The sequence below is a fragment of the Stenella coeruleoalba genome (genome assembly GCF_951394435.1).
Source record: "Stenella coeruleoalba genome assembly, chromosome: 9".
Taxonomy (NCBI): domain Eukaryota; kingdom Metazoa; phylum Chordata; class Mammalia; order Artiodactyla; family Delphinidae; genus Stenella; species Stenella coeruleoalba.
Genome location: NC_137155.1, coordinates 21,316,764 through 21,339,132, shown reverse-complemented (window position 1 = coordinate 21,339,132; position 22,369 = coordinate 21,316,764). Strand labels below are relative to the sequence as shown.

Here is a 22,369-nt window from a genome sequence, read left to right as displayed (position 1 = left end):
AGAATTCATCAGGAAAGCTATCTGGCCCTGGAGTTTTCTTTGAGAGATAGTTTTTAACCAAAAACTGAAATATATACACAGGTGTGTGTGTGTGTGTGTGTGTGTGTGTGTGTGTGTGTGTGTGTATATTACTTGGGCTATGTATGTATTTTTTAATGTGCTTTGGTTGTGTCTAGGAATTTGTCCATTTCACCTTAGCTGTCAAGTTTATTGGCATAAATTTGTTAATTATATCTCATTAATAAGCTTTTAATATCTGTTGAATCTGTAGTGATTTTACTACATTGCTAAATATCGGCAATTTGTCTCTTTTCTTTTTTGATATCAGTCTGGCTAGAAGCTTATTAGTTTGATCCAGCTGTTGGTTTTATTGTCTCTTTATTGATCTCTGTTTATTTTATTGACTTCTACTCTGTCTTTATTATTCCCTTTCTTCTTCTTACGTCTTACTTTCGGTTTAATTTGCTACTGGAAGAGGGCATTAAGAGGACATGACTGCCAGTTGACCCGAGAGCTGGACCTGCACAACGGAAGCCTCTTTACTCCCCTCCCTGTCCTTGGAACGTACATTCTGCCCATCGTTCCCACAGTGGGAGCCATTTTCAAGCACACAGCCTTGAGAAAACAATGTGTTGTTAAGACTCTATGGACAGTTAACCTCTATATAAATTTTTAAGATTCTAGTGGGCGAGCATGGAGATATATTCCTCTTGCAACCACCCAAGACCAAGTCTTATATGTAAGGTCCCTTGCTTGTTAAACCTGCCACATACCTATTTGGAGTGGTTTGTCTCTTTCTTCAGCTTTTCCCTGCCCTGTGTGTGTGAGGTCAGTTTGTGAACCAGTGTTTGCTCTTCTTTTTCTAGTTCCTGAGGTCGTTGATTTGAGACCTTTCTTATTTTTCAATATTGATATTTCGGATTGTAACTTTCTCTCTAATTCTTGATTTATTACCATCCCACAAATTTTGGTATCTTGTGTTTTCATTTTTACTTTGTTCAGAATAATTTCTAATTACCTTTTTGATTTCTTCCTTGATCTATGCTATTTAGTTTCCAAATATTTGGGGCTTTTCTGTTATTGGTTACTAACTTAATTTTATTATGCTCAGAAAATGTCGTTCTTATTATTTGAACAATATTGAAGTATTGAAATTGTTTTATGACCCAGATATGGTCTATCTTGGTAAATGTTACATGTGCACTTAAAAAATGTGTACTATGCCGCTGCCATAGGGTAGAGTATTCTATAAATGTCAGTTAGGTTAAGTTGGTAGATAGTGTTCTTCAGGTCTATATCTTTACTGATTTTCTGTCTACTTGTTCTATCAATTACTGAAAGAGGTGTGTTGAAATCTGTGTAGAATTGGAGAATTGTAAATTTCTCTTTGTAGTTCTATGTTTTTGCTTCATGTATTTTGACTCTGTTATAAGTACATAAACATTTAGGGTTTTTTATGTTCTGTTGATGTATTGAGCCCTTTATTATTATGAAATGAGCCTCTTTATCTCTGTTAATATTCTTTGCTCTAAAATCTACTTTTTCTGATGTTATTACAGCATGACAGCCTTCATTTAATCATAACATGACACATCTTTTTCTATCCTTACACTTTTAACATTTTTGGTTGTATTTAAAATGTATTTCTTATAGGCAGCATATAATTAGGGCTTGCTTTTTTGGTCTAAATCAGTCATCTCTATCTTTTAATTTTGTGTGCCCAGTTTAGAGGTTGTTTTGGGCTTTATATTATACATCTTAATGTATTACGTCAGCCAACAAGTGATACGCCACTTCACATATAAGAAGTTTACAATAGTATACTTCTATTCCCCTCCCCCAAGCCTCTCTTCTCTTGTAATCATACATTTTAATTCACCGTATGTTATAAATCCCACAATATAGTGTTATTATTTTGTGCTTTAAACCATCTCTTATCTTTTAAATTATTTTCAAAATACATTTTATATTTACCATTCTAAATGCTATTTTGAAATAATTATTATACAGGTGGCTGCAACTGTCTGCATCTTAATAACTTGACATTTCCTTCATGACAGAATTTTTTTTTTTTATTTTTGTCTTTCTAACAGTATAGGCACCAAATTAATACTTTTTGAAATTCTACAAGTCACATTTTTATAATGTGATCTGTAAAAGGGACACATGCTCTATCGGTAAGTGGAAGAAGTCAATCTGAAAAGGCTACGTACTGTATGATTCCAACTATAGAAAATCTTGGAAAAGGGAAAACTATGGAGACAATTAAAAGGTTGTCACAGGTTTGGGGGGAGGAAGGAATGAATAGGTGGAGCATAGAGGATTTTTAGGGCAGTAAAACTATGCTGCATGATACTGTAATGGTGAATACATGTAATGATACATTTGTCAAAACTTGAAGAATGCACCCCAGAAGTGTGAACCCCAATGTAAACTATGGACTTCAGTTGATAATGATGGGGCAGTGTTGGTTCATTAGTTGTACCAAATGTACCATGCTTGGGAGAGATGTAGATGTTGGGGGAGGCTGTGTATTGTGGGGAGAGGAAGGCGGGAACTCTGTACTTTCTGCTCAGTTTTGCTGTGACCCTAAAACTGCTCTAAAAAATAAAGTCTATTGAGAAATGTGGAAAAAAGGGGCATATGCTCTAAATAACTAAAACTTCATTCAATTCTTAATATTTTACAATTTTTCCATGATGAGGAAATTACTACTTTTTCTTCTGCTCAGAGCTCTTTTAAAATGTTTGTAGCATTCCAGTTTTACAAGTTTGGGATTTTCTTTCCAAAGATATCTCTCTTTTGTGCTCTGCAGCTACTTTCTTGGTAATTCTGAATTATCTTTCTGGATATCCCCATCCTAACTCAGTAACAGTTTAGAGAATGTCTTACTTCCTCCTATGCCTCCATAGGATATTTGACACCTGGTTTTGTTATTCTCTCCTAGTAGACTGCTTGATCTGAATGTGCTCTGAATGGTGGCTTCCCACCTCCCATTCACCAAGCACAGTTCCCTATCACCCCCACCCACTGCTCCCATCCGTCCCTCGTGACAAAATCTGTATAGAACATTTCATGCGTGAGAGTGGAGTACCCTATTACTTGGGAGCCTGGCTTCTGCAGGTAGACTGACTGGGTTTAAATCCTGACTCTGCCACTTACCAGCCCTGTGACTTGGACAAGTTACTCAAGCTGTAAAATGGATAGAATGCTACCCACCTTATGTTAAGAGAAGTAAAAGAGCTAATGCATTCAAAGTGCATACTACAATGCTTCACACAAGGTTAGAACTCAAAACATATTAGTACTTGTTAATGTTATTATTTACCCAAAGAAACTTCCCCTACAATTCCTTACTTTGCTATATTCATCAGTCATGTCTTTTTCTTTTTTCTAGTAGATAAACATTCATTCTCAAACATTCCATATGTCTTTGGACAAATGATACATTTGTTTAAAAAAGTTTTCAAAAATGTATTACTGAATGTATTACAAATCAGCAGATTGTCTCAGCAGGAGAAATTCCTCTTTAATAAATAAGCTAAGTTATTTTCAATATTTTACTGTAATGAAATATGAAACCAAGTATCATGAATTGCCTAGCCTAAGATAATTCTCTTTTTCTTATTTTCATATATTATGAGAGTTTTACCAAGATATGGTCCTAAATTTAAAACTTACATTCATGTGTGTATTTTTCCGATACAACTTTATCATGCAATTGCTAATTTTTATATCAGAAAATAATAAATTTCTTAGCACATATAAAATGTGAATGTGACTGTCAGTTTCTCCTACAAATCATATGTAACTTGATTCCCGTGGTAGACATATAGCATGCATACAGGGCATTACAGATATAACATGATAAAATTTACATGTGAAGTTCAGAAGCACTTAGAGGCTCAATACTTCTTCCCTGGATTAAATGTTTGCTGAATTCCATGGGCTGCAGAATTACTGCTAATGAAATTATACCCCATGGCAGCAAGGTCAGGAAGATATCATTATTTTCCACATAAAGATACAGTGCCCTCAGCACAATACCTGGGGCATGGAGAAGCTTGTTCACTGCTTTACTTATAGGAAAAGGTGTGTTTCTACTCTTGGTGTAGTGTCACAAATCACATAATTCTCCTTACAATTACGTGTTGAAACTAGTTCAAAGATTGCTTAAGGACAGTCTATCTTGCTTCTTGGGGAGCACATACCTGTGTGTCTTTCCAGAGATTTTCCCCCCATTTTTGTGTCTGTGTATTAGAAACCTGCCTAGTTAGTTACGTTTTGAGAATTTTTCAAAGGGATAATGAGCATATATGTGAAATGTTACACTTAATGCTGACCACACCATCAGAAATGGTCATATTTTTCTCTATATTGAGGTGGTGCACTCAAATGCCGGCATTTGAGTTGCATCTTGTTGGTTTACAAGTACAGGTCCAGGAGACAAGAGCATCAAGACACAAAGGGTCAAAAGACCTAATGCATGAGCAAGAGAGCTACTGCTTGCAGGTCAAATACAGCCTATTGTCTTGTAAATAAAGTTTTATTGGAAAACAGCCATGCTCATTCCTTTATGTGTTATCTGTGGCTGCTCGCACCTAAAATGACAGAGTTTAGTAGATACCACAGAGACTTATGCCTGGCAAAGCCTAGGTCATTACTATCTGACTCTTTTAGAAAACGTTTGCCAATCCCTATTCCAAAGGGACAATTGGAGTTTAACTGTTTGGAGAGATAAAGAGCTACTTAACTTTGTTCTTGGATGTTAAACCTACAAACAGTGTTGATTTTGATATGGATTCATTAATGCCCTGCAGTCCAGTTTGGAGGCATTGCCTTTCTAGTTGTCTCAAATACCAGACTCTTTAGCCCTTCTTCTAGAGGACAGTACTTAATGCTTTGGGTTTGAAAGCCAGAGAAGTGTTAGCTCTCCAGCCATCATACTACTTTGGGGGGGTTTCTGAGTCAACTGCTGCATTGACGGTGTTCTCATCTCTTTTTCTGTACTTTGTCTCAATTAATCCTGGCAGGTAGACTTGTTTTTTTATTCTCTATAAAGGAGGTAAGGATTTATCTAAAATTACAAATATTCTCTCAAGAATCTAATATTTATTTTGATAATTCACTATTTAATTCAATATCTTGTGTCACAAGTACCTTCAATAGCATTCTTTTGAAATGTCCTTAAAATTTTATTTTGTATTTTATAATTCATGCTTCTCTTAATCTCTCATGATAATTGCAACCCTCAGAAACATGATTTGAGAGTCTATAAAGCCAAAGATATTTGTTACCATGTGGTTTTATTCTGATATTTTTATGTAAATATTTCCAACGAAGGTCACAAAATGAATATGTGACGGTTCACTATACACATTACCTTGTGTCACTTTTAATTTGCTGTCCAATCAAGAAGCGAGCACAGTGGCCTGGAAAGAAGACTAGAGGTTCTGGGAGCTTATGACAATTGCATAGAAACTGAGTCCTGCTGCCCTTCAGACCTAAAGGGTCACATAGATCTAGGCTAGGTTGCTGACGGCTGCGTGTCTGATGTTTAGGTCTTAGAAAGGCAGAAACAGTACTCTGCCTCTTCCCCCCACCCTTTTTGTTTAACATTCAGAGGCATAAAATTGTCTGTTGGCTAAGAAAAAACATCAAGGTACTTGTGTTTTCTTTTTTCTTGGAATGCTGATTATTTTATTTGATCAAGTCACTTTTCTCCTTTTTCCCTGTTTCTTAAACGGGATCTGGGCCACACAGCTCAACATTTAATGGCTGGCCCACCCTTCTTCTTTTTTTCCTTTGGTAATTATTTGACATGTGTATACTTGAGAACCTCAATAAATAAAAATTGATCACTCAAATACATGATTTGTGCCATATAATCTGACAAGCATTTCAATATTTTAAAATCCCTGATTAGTTAACTGTCTTCTTACCTTCATCTGGATTTTTTGGTATTCTATAGACTCTGTATTCTATGATCCACCTTGGGCATTTCAGAATATATCAATAGAATGCTGTAGAGACATACGGTGATACTAAAAGTTAATGTCATTGAAAGATTCTAATAAATATAAAATGATAAAACTATGATTCACTAAACCTTCTATGCAATGAAGGTCAAAGAGTAGAGTGCATTGCTCAGAGGACTGGTGGTATCTGCACAGTTTAGTTCTGGCCCAGATTAATTTTACATGAGGAAAGTATAAAAGCTTCAAACTAAATATATATTGTTTCTATAAAAAGTCAGGATGGATGTCTCCTTTTTTTAGCTCAGTATGTAATTTTGAAACATTATCTGTTGAATAATAAATTAGGGAATCAAAATATCTTTTTATTAGTCCTATAGAATGTCAGATATGGAATATATCTAAATTAAATATTGGAAAACTAAAATAAAAAGTTCAAAGTGGAATTAATTGGTAACAAAAGGGGCATTCATCTTCTATTATCTTGAAAAATCAGGAAATTAATAGTCAATTTAAGACTATTAAGATTATGGTTTACTACTGTGTTTTATCAGTGAAGGTACAGTGTTCCTTTATCCTGGAGTTAGGTTTATTATATATTGTGAGAATGGATCAAAAAGCCAAGTACATAGTTGTCTAGGAATCTGATTTTCCTTGGGTGTGTCATTTTACCTAGTCATTTCTCTGTATCTGTGAGGAGTGGATTATTCTAGACTGTGAATGTGAGTGAGGTAAAGACAGAATTTTGCTGGAGAAAGTAATTTGTGCAGCTAAAGTTTCCTCAACAATCTGTTGGGTAGAGAAGATGGATTTTGTTGTGAAGGAGTGGTTATTTAGTTTACTAATTCTTTGTCATCAAAGCTGTAATGATTCAAATGATATGCAATTAGGATATAATTCACTTTGCCCCAGCTCTTCCTCAGTGTGTGGGCCGTCAACACTGACTTGTTACTGTCAGTAATTAAGTATGATCATTTAGTGTAGAAGCCTTAAAATTGGAAATGTATATGCAAGTATCCACTTCAGCAATGATCACCCCGAAACATTGCCTGTCTTTCTTACTTAGTGCCATGGGTTTTGAGTTCAAATGACAAAGGTCAATAAGATAAACTTTGATTTTTGGATGACATTTCTCACCTCTAACCCTTATCTTCTCTGGTTTTTATAGCTGGGGCATAACTCTTATGAGTGGAATCATAGAACTGATGAAAGGATATGTTTGTCTAAATATTTTTTTCCAACCTAGAGCCTTATGGGTACTAATTCCACAATGTATGCTGCTCATCCCCTGATTTAGTCTGATTAGGATAGTTGTAGACAAACTATAATTTATGATTTAGTGAATCAGATACCTTGGCATAGGGAAATAATGAGCTGTTATTTTTTTCTTACTTGTTGGAGGTCCACAGATTTTTCATTTGTCTTCTAGATTTTTTTTTTTTAAATCCACCACAGTTTTTCTTAGTGCAAGAGATTTTCTGTATTAGATACTTGTTTTTTCTTGCCATATTTGTCATTCCTGGTGAGCAATAATATTCAAGCCACCTATGTGTTTCAGAATTTAAGCCATATTGTTGCACACATAGGACCAAGATACTTTGTATTACTTCAGATAATAATGAAAGTTATTTATAAGCAAACATAAATGGAGATTTGTCAGTTATTTTCCAAATTCATGTAACTTTTAAGAGAACTATGAAAAAGCAATGTGCAGTAGCATAAGAGAGTACTTTGGTTTTCCAGCGTACCTCTCATGACTCTATTCACCTCTACACCAACAAACGACTAATGAATTGTTTCCGCTGAACCCAGTACACAGCTGTAGATTACTCTAGGGCCAATGACAAGTCATGAACCACATGCTTTGTGAGGTGTTGTGGTTAAATTAACAATGACATTTAAAACATGGCTTTTAGTTTGCGTTCCCTGAGATATGAGTGAGGTTAGAGCAGTGGTTCTCAAATTGTTATCCCTGGACTAAAAGCATCAATATCACCTGGGAACTTTTTAGAAATGAAGATTCTCAGGCCCCACCCAAGAGCACTGAATCAGAAACTCCAGATGTGATACCCAACAATCTGTGTTTAACAAGCCTCCCTGTAGTTCTGATGCATCCAACATTTTAAGAACCATCCATTTGGGTATTATGCTGCCTCAATCCAAACTGTTAAGATGTAAAACAGTAATTGGTGCCATATGGGACATTAGTCTGAACCTTTATATCCAGAGATATTCAAGGAGAGATTTCTTCTTCAAAAAAGTCTCGGTGTCTGAAAGATATGTAACATTACTAGTCTATGTCAATTCAGCTTTAAACACTAATTAACAGTATCCTGTTTTAGGGGATAAGAGAGTTTTAAAATAATTCCTGAGGTTTAGAACAATGCACTGTTAAGAAAATAAGTCAAAGTTACTACTGGTGTTTTGCAAATGGATTTGTCTTCAGTATTTTACAAAGCATTCATAGTGTTTTATTGAGGCAATAAATAATTCAATAAAAAACCTAATAGGTGATTAATTGACTTGAATTGTATGTTTTCCTTTCTGACCTTAACCCAATCCTCCCCCATCAGTTGATATGAAATGTATAAATCTCACATTGCTTTATAATCTCTCTATCACATGGGAATCAGTGGCCCAAACTATATTATTTACTTTGCTTGCTTTAGCTCTGTGTCTATATAAAATCATACTTCTGGATTTTATATGATTGAAAGTGAGTATAATAAAACCCAAGGCCTAGGATGATTAGGTAAAAATTGATGAGAGCCATCGGCCAAGGAATCCCCTGAATGTTTTTATTGGAAGTACACAAATCTGTGATGGTGTTCACACTTGCTAATGAGTAACTGACAAACTAAAGAAGTATCTTCAGGAATCTAATAGTAAGTTAAGGTTGAATCTAGAGGAAGTCACCCTAGCGGTCAAGATTTATTTTATCCAGCTTGCAGTTGAGAAACACCAGGAATAAAGAAAAATATATATTCAGAAACATGCACAAGAAAATAATCCAGTTTCTCAGATTCTCACACGGTGACCCATCTGCCTGTGATGCAATGGGCACTGTGGGACTTTCAGTACATCAAAATAGATCATAGTAGGGCTTCCCTGGTGGCGCAGTGGTTGAGGGTCCGCCTGCCGATGCGGGGGACACAGGTTCGTGCCCCGGTCTAGGAAGATCCCACATGCCGCGGAGCGGCTGGGCCCGTGAGCCATGGCCGCTGAGCCTGCGCGTCCGCAGCCTGTGCTCCGCAACGGGAGAGGCCACAACAGTGAGACCCGCGTACCACCAAAAAAAAAAAAAAAAAAAAAAAAGATCACAGTAGATGATTGGACTATCATCTAGGTAGTAATACTGTCTTGTAAGCCAATGACTGTTTTTTAAGCACTTTACTAAAATTAGGAACTATCAGAAGGCTGAGGGGAAATGTGCCTTAGGGTTACATTTACCACCCACGTCATGCTCTTTTCTTCCTAAGGCAAAAGGAGAAATGTTCCTTCATTTAAAAGGTAGAATAATAATAATAAAAAAATCCATTGGCACCCCTCCAGTTGCCATGGTAACAAAACGACAAGTGAGTTTCATGTGCTTTCACTATGCATCAATAATAAGGTAGCCATTTGGGAGTAAATTCATTCTCTTCAGAACATGTCTTTTGAGCACAAGTACCGTACTCTTTCCTTAACTCATGAAGGAGGTGTTATTCATGCTGTACTTAATTTAGCAATTATTAAATAAGTTTTTTTTTTAAAGAAAAGAAGCAATAGGAGATAAAGACTTAATTTAGTACCATTTCCTCCATTTCCATTCCTTTTATTTTTTTCTTTGGATGAGTGGTCAGGAAGACATAGTAAAGAATGAAATACATAAACCATAATTTGGATAATAAAATTTATTTTGGACATTTCTAAACACCACTTAGGGAAGCACCAACTAAATATAGAAGAGCAGTAAAAGGTGAGCTTTAGCTTTAGCTATATGACGAATCATCTGTATTTCTTCTTTTATTCTCCCTAGCTTCCACCCTGTTCCTAATGCTGTGTGATTACTTGTTATTACTGCTGAGTCTTGCTTCACTGTCATCTCTCTATTCATAATCTTTTGAGATAGGGAAGTAGCTATAATTATTTCAGCATAAAAATAAGGTAACTGCTTCAGGAAATTCAACTATTTCTCCAGTCTACATATTAATTACCTTTAGCTATAAATTACCATTGTACAACACTTCATTACATTTCATATTATTTGCCTTATTTTTAGAATTGTATTTCTTTCCAAAGGGGTGTTCATAGATCACCAGTTGCTTTCTCTTTCTTCAGCCAATTGCTTTCTTCTTCTGGTGGCAACTGATTTAAGACCAACTAATATCTTTTATATATATATATATTTTTTTGTGGTACGCGGGCCTCTCACTGTTGTGGCCTCTCCCGTTGCGGAGCACAGGCTGCGGACGCGCAGGCTCAGCGGCCATGGCTCACGGGCCCAGCCACTCCGCGGCATGTGGGATCCTCCCGGACCGGGGCACGAACCCATGTCCCCTGCATCGGCAGGCGGACTCTCAACCACTGTGCCACCAGGGAAGCCCCCCAGCTAATATCTTTTCTTCCCGGGCACAGAGATCTAAAATCTTACTTTGTGAGTCTTGTTATTGAAGGTTCTATACCTGAAGGTAAAATTAAATGGTCCACTAATCAAGTTTTATGAGCACTTTCACACTTTTCAAATGATTCAGCAAAAGGTAAAAAAACTTCTTGCAATCTAGTCCATAAGCTCTACTGGCCTTAAGTATCTGTCTAACAAAAGGCAGAGGGTCCTCCTAAATAGTGACTAAATCATTGTGTCCCACATTTTAGTGTGTAATCAAAGGAAATGGATTTCTGTCTCAATGTTTCTTTATACCCAGACAATAAAAAGGGGCAATCTGTGTCTTTAGGCATAAGAACTTTTTCTTCTTAAGAAATTTTAGCCTTAATGAAATTAATTCACTTGAAACTTTAATTATAAAGATTCCAACAATAACATACCATCAATGATGTTTGTTAGAATTGTGTTACTCTTAGTAGTGTATTAATATTACTAAGGAGGAATGCAATCATGTTGCCATAGTGCTCATGTTTTTACTTTTTATAATACCCTTTTATATCCAGTATTTACCTCACTGCATAATAAGAAAACTGATGATCAGCTAAAGGTTGTTTTAACCCAGAACCACATATCTAAAATATTAAAACAAAAATAAAAAGCAGATGTTCTGAATTTCAGTTCTAAGAATCTTTTTGCCACATGATGCCTTCCACCTTCTTCCTTTAAAAACGAGGGGTGATATATATATGTGTCTATGTGTGTGCACATTTACCAGTCATCAGAACCCACCATGCACTGTCATATTTATCAACCCTATAAAAATAACCTTGGAAGTTCAAAAATACATGTATTTGGACACCAGTGTATAAGTCAATTGACTTAAGCCAGACCAAGCAGTACGTGAAATAAGTGAAGTCTCTCTCTAGGAATTTAGTGATTCTTTTTAAAATATAACCAAGCTCTTTGTGGAACTCCTGTTGATTCCCAGAGGTCTCTAGCCAAGCTGTCATTCACTCCTCTGAAGCCTGCAGCCCATAAGTACTGCAGATTTCTGCTTCCCTTCAGGTCCTTTACAGTCTTTCTCTTGAAACTTTTGCTCTGTATTGTCTAAGCTAACGGTTAAAAATCTCAGTAATTGTCCCACAAAATAGTCCATAGGTGCTAATGATTTGATTTATGGTCATTTAATAGGATTTAGCCCTTTACAGAATACTATATAACTTAGAAAAAAATTTTCTTTGTTTAGTCTCTTCTCGTTAGAATGTAAGTTTCATGAAGGAAAGGATTCTATCTGTGTTCTTCAAAGATATATACCAGGTATCTTGAATAGCGCTTGAATATCACATAATACGTGCTCAATTAATATTTTTGGCAAGAATTCCTGGGGGGACTTCCCTGGTTGTTCAGTGGTTAAGAGTTTGTCTTCCAGTGCAGGGGGTGTGGGTTCAATCCCTGGTCGGAGAGCTAAGATCCCCCATACCTGGCAGCTAAAAAGCCAAAACATAAAGCAGAAGCAACATTGTAAAAAAACCAATAAAGACTTTAAAAATGGTCCACATCCCAAAAAAAAAAAAAAAATCTTAAAAATTCATGAGGAAAAAACAACTATTCATGATGTCATTTATGTTCTTTCAGATAAGAGTACTTAACATATAATCCTTTCTGAGTGCCTAAAATTTTCCAGACATTGTTTTAAGTATATGGGTTATCTCATTTCTTCTTCAAATTAACTTTTTAAATATGCTACTAGTATTATTCCCATTTTACAGGTAAGAAAACTAGAGTTTATAGAGATGGAGAACCTTCCTCAAGATATTGCTGATAGCATCAACAAGCTCAGACAGTTTGATTCCATGGCTCACATTCCTGTCTACTATAGCATATGTTTTAAAGGTAGTTTCTATTTTGGCTAAACTGAAGAGTAATTCCAATGGTGGAAAATTTGGGCTAAAAGGAAAGGAGATTGACACATGGCAGGACAGGAAGGAAAATATTTCTGAAGCAGAAAATTCTTATATTATGTCCTCTCATATGTTCCGTCAAGGCAGGTCCCCCTAGAGAGACTCTATAACCTGGCATATCATGAGAGTTGACTTTATTGTCGATAACAGAATCTGAACCTCTTCTGACTCTTTTTAACTAACAGTATTTTCCTCTCCTTACCTTTTTCAGCCAAGTTTCTTGACTAGAGATTGGGTAGATAAGCCCTTTGGAGAGGGTATGTGATAAGCCTCATGCTGTACCAGGGCTAATCGGGTAGTGCAATGATAAACCAAGAGGGGGAGGCAGGCACACCAGTGAAGTAGCCATTTCTTAGTCCAGGAGGGCAGTGTTTGAGCAGAGATAGTGCAGAAGAGAAGGATGACATTGTAGAGTTACAGGGCATAGAATTTGCCAGCTATTTGGAAAGGGAATAAAAGAATGAGGGAGACCTCAAATGTGACCCTGAGGGAAAGTTTCAGGGCATGCATGACAGGAAAAGTGGTGGTGATGTTAACAGAGGAACAGGATGGAAATAATATGTTTTCATTATATTTTCCTGAAATGCCAAGTCAGATTTGCTACCCGTGAGGGTTGAATAAAGACATTTTCATACATGCAAAGTCTCAAAAATGTAGCTCCCATGCAACTTTTGACAGAAAGTTTCTGACAGTTGTGTTCTGCCAAAATGAGGCAATGGACTACAAAAAGAGATATGGGATCTGGGAAAGAAGGGTTGCAACACAGGGAAGAGGCAAGGTGAATCCCAGGATGACGGCAAAAGGTGATCCCAGGATGGCAGCTGTGTGGTAGGCCAACACAGTCTGGATTGGAGCAGGTCAGAAGGCTCCAGGAGAAATTTCTTCAGTAGGATAAACTTGACAAAATATCAAATATATTTGTATATTCTGAGAGGAGGTTTGTTTATCCAAGGAGAGGATTAATTAATTGAAATATTGATCAGTATGTGGAGATTTGGAAATTAAAACATTAAATTTAGAGTAAACAAAAAATTACACAAGAATGGAAAATTAATCAGCACAGTACATGGTTCTGCTGGAAATAGATTTACATATTATTATTATAAATGTTAAATAGTAATCTAACACAAGTTTGTTCTACTGGGAGAATGGGAGAAGGGAAAAAGGAGGAAGTGATGTGAAGAAGTGTGGGCAAAAAGAGCTAAATCTTCATTTTCTTTACCAAGAAATCAGTAGTGACTAAAATAAAAAACAACAACAACAAGAGCCATCATAAGTATTGATAAATTATTTAAAGACATGAAGGTAAAACAAAAGAATCAGCTAAAAGAGTTAAAAGTGTTTACCGCTGGATAAAATGAAAGGTGTGTGTGTGTGGGCGGGGAGTGATGACAGTCTACTTAAAAAAAATAACGTAGAGTTGTAGAATAACAAACCTTGTAGAAGTGTAGAATCTTTAAAATATCTGTATAACTTTGATAAAAAATAAAAACTAGACTTTGAAAGAAAACAGAAGAGAAGGGATTAGTCTTAGCAAGATGGATGGATGATTACAATTAAGGATGAAGATAATGCAGATGAAGGAGTTAGAAATTAGGAAACTTTAAGGAATTTTAATTCAGAGTATCTCTCATATTACCAGAAAGAGAATGAGCTAATGTCTTCTGCTGAAAAGTCAAAGCCCTTGAGTATTAGAACATGGTGGGTCAAAGAGGGAAGAAGACACTTATTAAAAGGATTGCCATGCATCAGTTGAATCAAACTAACATTAGAGGGGGGAGGGGGAGGCACGGACTGGGAATTTGGGATTGGTAGATGCAAACTATTACATTTAGAATGCATAAACAACAGGGTCCTACCGTATAGTACGGGGAACTATATCCAGTCTCCTGGGATAAACCATAATGGAAAAGAATTTTTAAAAAGAGTGTCTGTATGTGTAAAACTGAGTCACTTCGCTGTACAGCAGAGATTGGCACAGCATAGTAAATCAACTCTACTTCAATTAAAAAAAAACAAAATGAATAAAGAAAAACTTGTCCAACAACAACAGCAAAACTAACATTAGAAAGCCTAAATCTGTAGGGTACTTTGTCAGTGAAAGTTCATGGTTTTCTATAGCAGCTGCAGTCTCTGAATGAAATAGCCAATAGGGAACTTGGAGGTTTGTTAAGACGTGGAAAATGGTGAAGATGAACTAAAGGAAAGAAGGCATGTTAGATTCCCAGTCCCTTAGTAGAAAGGCAAATATGGGGAACATCATGGAAATTAGGAGCCATCAGGAGATTGGAGGTTATAATTAAAAAGAAGAACAGAATGAGAGAAAAGGATGGGAGATTGATGTCAAAGATGGGAAATGCAGCTTTTAAGATTGTAGTGTAGAACTTCTTCAAGCAACAGCGAGGTAGGCGAACCCCCAGTCCAAATAGGCAGCCAGCAACAAGCAGGTCAACAGCAACAGGTGACACTGATGCAGCCACAGGGGAGGCTGAATCCCTAAGGCAGAAAGTCAGTCACATTGGCCTGAGATGTAAGACGTAGATGGAAAAACAACCAGTGAACCAAAGTACTCATGGTCCTTCCAAGAAGAGCACAACCCAAACACGTTCACTAGAATTTGGTGCAGGCGAGTCACTCTAGTCAAGTCAGCAGCCCTGGAAATTGCCCTTAAGCTCGTGGTCTTATGCTCACATTGTGCTGGGAATGCATTACTGCACTGCAAGCAGTTAATTAATCAAAGCGTGTAGCTTCTGAAATATGCAGATAAATTAGGAAGGAAAATTGAAACTGTGTTACGTGATCTTTCTTAATGATTTGAGTGTGTTCTAAAGAAACAGAAAAACAAATTGATTGCCGAAAACCATGTTAATGTGCTTTTAATTCACAAGGGTTAAGCATATAATAGTCAGGATATTGAAAATTAAGGTTCTCATAGAAACATTAATTTGACAACATTATGCATACTAGGTGTGGGAGGTTTATATTTTATAACGTTAAAAGCAGAAGGGAATATTATAAAATGTGACTCAGTTAAACAAAATAAAATAACAAATTCAGGGGAAAGTCATTAAACATGACTATGGGGAAAAATTGTTTTGTAACCCCCAAAGAAGGTTGTAATATTTAATTTTAGAACATAATGCCTTCAAATTTTAAAAAATGTTTTCAATGGAAATTAATCATTTTTACCAAAAATGAATTTTCCTAACACACTGTATATTCTGATATTAGTTTAGGCCTCTCATTTGAAGTCCAGATTTGATCCTAATAGACTAAAAGGAGAACTGACTGGCTGTTACAGGGCCTAGTTGATAAAGATTTTGGAGAGTGAAAATAAATTTAAGGGTTTGACATACTTTTTGTTTAGTTTATAGAGAATATGGACGATAGTATACATGTGAATAAGCCTGCCAGTGTACTAGTACTTTGTTTACACATTTGCCTTCTATGTACTTCTGCATACTATTTGCATGTATGCATTACGAAAATTCCAATCTGACATGCAAAATGTCTTATGTAGGTGGCATAGAAAAAGAAAAGAAGCTTAAGGCATGTTCAGGGAAGGAAGTATTCCAGAAAACAAACCGACAGCCTTTAATATGTCTCTGTTTTGGTTCCCACCTCACAAACTGGACAGCAGGTCTGGGAGACTGACTTCTCCAGTGGAGCTGTACTGAGCCACAGGCTGCTATTCCTGTCACCCTGGTCACAGAAGCTGTTTACTCTATAGGTGATGCAGGAAACAAGAGTGGTGGACCCATGCAGTAACCCCTTAGAGTGTGTCACCTCCCAGTGCAGTCAGAATTAAAGACAATAATGAAAGAAAGAAAGGAAGGAAGGAAGAAAGAGAGAAAGAGAGGAAGGGAGGAAGGGAGGAAGGGAGGGGGAAGAAAGAGGGAGGGAGAGAAGGAGGGAGGAAGGATACTATATTACTAACATAATACTAATTTAATTATAATTATTACTCAATTCTAATTATTATTTAGTCATTTAATTTTAAGTAATAATAAAGCCTTTCTTATCCTTTAAATCAAATATAAGCTATTATTTGGCACAAAATTAACAAGTGGCAACAACCTCCTCCCCATAAAGGAGCAGATCATGAAAATATAAAGGTAAATTGACATTTTGCTAACATTTCTATTTTCCATTGTATTTTATGTCATAGCAAAGCACTCTACAGAACAATAGCGGTCCATTCATGGAAGAGAGATATGTAAATTCCTGAGCTAGCAGACTCCTGGCCCAATATTCAAGCCACCTCTTCAAAAAGGGCACAATGGTCTGCATTTTTCACTGAAAAACCTATGCAGCCACATTCCATGGCAATGAACTCTTTATAAACTTGATGAAGAAAAATGCTTTGTATGTTTACTTTAATCTTAACCCCCTGCTATTTTCTGTTTCCAAACAAACAGAAGGACAAATGCAAACTGCCAACTCGCAGGATGTACAAACAAGTGTTATTGAATATTCAGAAGTGTGGTGGTATTTCTAAAGTTCAGCAACAAATCACTTAGAGTCTTTCTTTTGTTTTTAATTTTCCTTATTCAGGCACCACAAGGCCACATAAGGAGGGTGAGGTTCCTGGAGTGGACTATATTTTCATCACTGTTGAAGATTTTATGGAATTGGAGAAAAGTGGTGCTCTCCTAGAAAGTGGGACTTATGAAGGTAAGCACAGCTCTACTGCTGAATTTATTTCTCATCGCATCACATTTTTCTCCTTTGTCTGAAATGCATTAGAACATCAGATTACTAATGTGCTGTTGTTTTGGTTTGAGAGCTTTAATGAGGTCACTTTAGAAGTGTATTTTGTAAAGAAAAATTAAAATATATCTGCGTTGATTCTACTCTTAAGATGCCAAGAGAAATGTGTATGTACATACTTACTGAAGTATCCTTGTGATCAGGATATCCTGAGGCTAAGCTGTGATGGTCCAGATAAATTATCTTCATCTCTAGGTAGCATCTAAAGAGCACAGGGCTTGAGTTCCAGTCCTGTCACTACCTCTGTGTAGTTTTCTCCGGTTGCTTCACTTCACTTGCCTTTACTTGCCTCTCATGCAAAATGATGGTGTAGGAAAATATGATCTGTGGATGAACTCCAAAGCTCTACCACATGTTTCCTTGTGTGCCCATGTCAAACACGGACAAATGAAATTACAACCTTGAAGGTGGGACGTATGATTCAGTGGAAAAAGCACTGTAACCTAAGCCAGAATCTGCTTCAGTTCCAAACCTGGCTTTACTACTTACCCACTATGAATATTAAGTAACCCGGTGAGTATCTCTGAACCTCAGTAGTCTTATCCATAAAAGGAGAAATGATAGCATTGAAAAATACAAATAAATAACATGCTTGCATGTATATGTTCAAGTAACATCTATATGTATGTAGTTTATGTCTAATGAAGTTACAGATCTGTGTCTGTATAATGAAATTTTAAAGTAATATAACTAAAAAACAGTAGAAAATAATACCTTTATTCCTACGTCGCAGTTACTGTATGTGTAAACTATATTTATATGTATTATTACATCCAAAGGTGAATCTAGTTTTACTGAACTGCAGTTAATAGTGAGTGATATTAAAAACAAAACTCATATGCATTGCTGCTTAGCCCATCAAATATCAGAGGTCTACCATGAGCAACGAAACTGGATTTGTAACAGTTGGCCCTCCTCTTCCTCCTTCCTTTACTTGTAGAGGCCCAGTGGACTATAGTTATTTAAGAACTCAGTATTTTTAAGTTGTTAGAAGTATTAAAATCTCTTTTTACTTCACACTCCTAAGGCAATTTAGGCTGACACATGTGCCTAAGTTATGGGTCAGACATTTAGTTGCTTATTTCCACATTCATAGGAAATAGGCAAAAATACCCACGAAAAGAAAATGGTTTTATATGAGTGTTGTTTCCTCTTCTAATTGTCAAAAATGAATGATAGTGAAGATTGATTGAAAATATTATATTTATTGCAGTATAGTTGATTTACAGTATTATATTAATTTCAGGTTTTCACAGCATAGTGATTCAGTATTTTTATACATTATACTCCATTAAAAGTTATTATAAGATAATGCCTATAATTCTGTGTGCTATGCAATATATTCTTGTTGCTTATCTGTTTTATACATAGCAGTTAAATGAAAAAGCTGTGTTGATCATATAAGCTGCCTTAAATTATCTATGAAAAATAACTTATAAATCATAGAAAATAATGATATCAGAGAAGTCAGAGTGAATTAACAATAAATTGTGTAGTACGTTTTCCTGTGGGCTTTGCAACATGATTTAGTGGCATTCGTTAGTTTACATGTCTGCTAATAATAATGCCTTGTATTTAGTTACCGTATTTAAATGTCATATATATGTAGCAAAGAACAAATGCCTTAATATCCACGAGCATTCCAAAAGTAGTATGATTAACAAATATGACCTTTCCTTTCTTTTTTTTTGTTAAATAAAGATTGTATTAACTGTATAGAAAGTGAAAAAATTAAATCCATTGTTCATGTTAAATTTCCATGATATTTATGATAAACTAGATGTCATGATAAACTAGATGTCATGAAGTTTAATATCAATATTTAAAAATAAAGCCTAGCTTAAATTTTTGGTTTTAGGTTTCAGTTAAATTTTGAATTTTAAATTTAAAATTTAAAATTTTAGAATTTAAATTTCAGTTTAAATTTCAGTTAAATTTTAGGTTTCAGTTAAATTTTGAGGGAAATTTCCTGAAACCATACAAACATAACCAAGTTTTGTGAGTCAGGGTGGGTTATTCTGAATCTCCTAAAGACGTTTTTTCAGCGCTGAGAGTAGAGTTGGCTAAATTGGTGCCAAATTGTTAATCGCCCACGCATGCGTAGAGCTGATCTTTGAATAATACGGCTGATTTACACACATGACTTCGGGGAATCAATACTATTATTTACAAATGCATACTGTGTACTTGGATAAATAAGAAGCTCTTTTCTCAGGTCGCATAACCATCTGGGTGGACACCTAGGGAGCCTTCTCAAATCTCAGAATCTTTAGATTTTCCAACAGTTACAGCTGAGGAACCAGTAGAATTGGCCTTCTAATGAAAATCACTGCTGTTTCTTCAGTATTAATCACTAGCTCCAGACTCAGAGCTACCTGAGTTATTTGTGTTATTAATGTGTTATTCATCCAGGAAGCCTAGGGAATGCCTTTTCTGCTGTTGGTGCTTTCAGAACATACAGAGTAACAATCATGTACTACTCAACTAGTTAAAGAAGGACCTCAGAGCTTTTATATTTGTCAAACTTTTGTGGTATCACTCTCTCATAAAATAATAAAATACCAGTTTCTCTGTTATATGTTCTCCCTTCTGGAGTGTTTTGGGCCATTGTTCTCCTTCCTCCTCCTTGCTAGATCATTCTCATGCTTTCTCAGTACTCTTTAGAGCTCTCAGCCAGGCTAGAAAATTCATTTCTGATATCTGTGAATCCACTAAAGAAATTAAAAAGAAATTGAGTTCCTCTGAGCATTAAGGTCACAGACCTGTTAACCATGTAGGATCCTTAAGACTGATATATGTATGTATATACTTCTGTCTTGTTGTCAATAATTCTAATTTTAATCTGGAATTTGTCCTTTGATTAGGAACGAGATAGACTATCCTGAATTGTAGTTCTGCTTCTTAGAAACTGGCCCAAAGTCCTTGCTCCAGAAGAACAATTCTGTTATTACCAGAGGCTGCAAGGAAGGCCTTAATATGCTTGTGTTACCTTCTACAGTTAGGCCACATGGCGCTAGGCAGAATTTTAGCAGATTCTTAAAAGGCTTTTTCTGCATCACCAACCCCTCATCTAGTATGAGCACCTCATTTCAGTTTGTTATACAACAGCTGCTGAATGGCTCTGCATGTAAATGGCCCAGAGGACTTGACTCTAATGGACCATCAGGTGTTGGTAAAGACTCTTCCATGACTTGGATGACCTCATCTTCATCTTTTCATATTCAGTCAGGTTGAAAATTAAGTTAATATAACAAGGCCTAGTGACAAGCCTGACATAACCTCAAGTAACAGGAAGAACGCCATGAACCTTCCTGTCAGGACTGAAGATGTAGGCTTCATGTGAAACACGAAGAGCTCTGTGGATGAATGCAGACATTTTCTTTGGAATTAAGGTCACATGCAGGTATAAATGTGACACTGCGAGGTAGAATTAAATAAGTAGGTTTGGTAATCTAAAGGTTAAGTACTCTAAGTACCTGGAAGGAAGCAGTGCCCTTGGGAACTGTCCGAAGTGCTGAATTACCCAGTCACTGACCACTCCCACTGCCTCATCCTGCGTTCTGAATGACATCTTTAACAAACCCATGTCCCCTGAGCTGCACCTGCACTCTTATTTCATTTAATTCATCTAGTGAGATCATCCACAGTCATATTCCAGAGCAGCAGTTCTGTTGTAACATTTGCTATCATATTTTGCTGTTCTGCTTTTAAATCGAAACAAAGCTATCTTTCTATCTATTGAAGAAACCCTTAAAGTTTCTTAAAGTTAAAGGTTTTCTTTAAATAGATGTAAGCTCAGTTGTAATAGTCCTTCAGTTTTTAAGAGGACCAAATCAAACCCAGCAAGTTATTAGGGCATCTGTAGAATATAGTGCAAATATGGCACTCACCTTCACCTTGATGCTGTGGTTTGTCCTACTCATGGACCTTAATGTATATGGACTTGAGCCAACTGTAAACAGCCCACATAGTTTCTTAAACAATTTTATTACAAGGACTCTGAAATTCAAGTTTTCTCACAACTGTACATAAATGAGTGCTGTTCTTCCTGGTATAGCACATACAATCCTATAAAATTTTAAGTATTAAGGACAAATAATTTTCTAGGAAAATAAGCCGATAACTCCTATGATGAGAGAAGAGATACAGCAAATTTTACATAAATCCATTTAATTTTACTAACTAAAATCCACATCCACTTTTTTTAGTATGACCTTTGGGCATTTATTATTGAAATTTTGAATCTCTGTTTCCAATCAAGATAGCACTGGTGACAGAGAGATGCTCAATCCAATAAAAAATCATTATTAGTACTATAAATAGTCTTCAGAAAAACCATTCTTCTATCAGTCCAAGTTTCTATCCACTGAAATGTAAATATTTCCTGAAGGGCAGATCAATGCTTCAATTGATGCTAAGATTGCTCTCATTCCAGGAGACCAAAAAAGAGATAAAATGTCATTGTTTCTCTTTCGCTTATACTCTATTACAAGAGAAAATTTTTACTAAGTAAGTAATAACCTCCACAACAACAGTAGATTCTTGGAGCTTGCAGTTAAAAGGGTCCAGCTATTATTACATATTGTAAGATTTTTTTTCTTTTGATATTTCCTTCTTTTTCTTTTGGCAATTTTCCTATTGTGGAATATTCTAAGCCGTGCATTTGGGTGTTCATTTTAGAAACACTAAACACGTGCACATAAAATTCAGTATGTGTTTATTTGACCAGTAAAGGAAAAACACATTTAGTGAAGTTTTACACCCCTTTGAGATCTTACAATGCCAGAGGTTTTTTGTAAGTGGTTCATTATGTGTTCAAAGGTATTTGCAGGGAGCATATGAGTTTTGCATGCTGCTTTGCTCCTGTGTAAGGCACTAAGACTGGAAGTGTTATTGTGCATTAAAATGTGATAAAATTCCCTCTTGGTTTGGGACTTTTGTAAGCCCAGCTTTTTCCAAAGTATGTCATGCAAATGCCTATTTCTAAGTACTCTTTTTTTCCCAAAGGAACTAGAAGGAACAGACCAATCAATTAACTAATTTAATATTATCATATAAATTACAACTTGAAGTCTGAA

At 36.0% G+C, this 22,369-nt stretch overlaps 1 protein-coding gene across 10 annotated transcripts in view; it reads left to right on the top strand.

The window, feature by feature from the left end:
• Nucleotides 1–22,369, top strand: part of MAGI2 (membrane associated guanylate kinase, WW and PDZ domain containing 2) — a 1,347,997-nt gene that overhangs the window by 727,955 nt on the left and 597,673 nt on the right. For all 10 annotated transcript variants that reach the window (XM_079931544.1, XM_079931541.1, XM_079931547.1 and 7 more), the window contains one exon: nucleotides 17,076–17,195. In XM_079931544.1, the coding sequence (XP_079787670.1) occupies nucleotides 17,076–17,195 (120 nt within the window). The remainder of the gene's footprint in view (nucleotides 1–17,075; nucleotides 17,196–22,369) is intronic.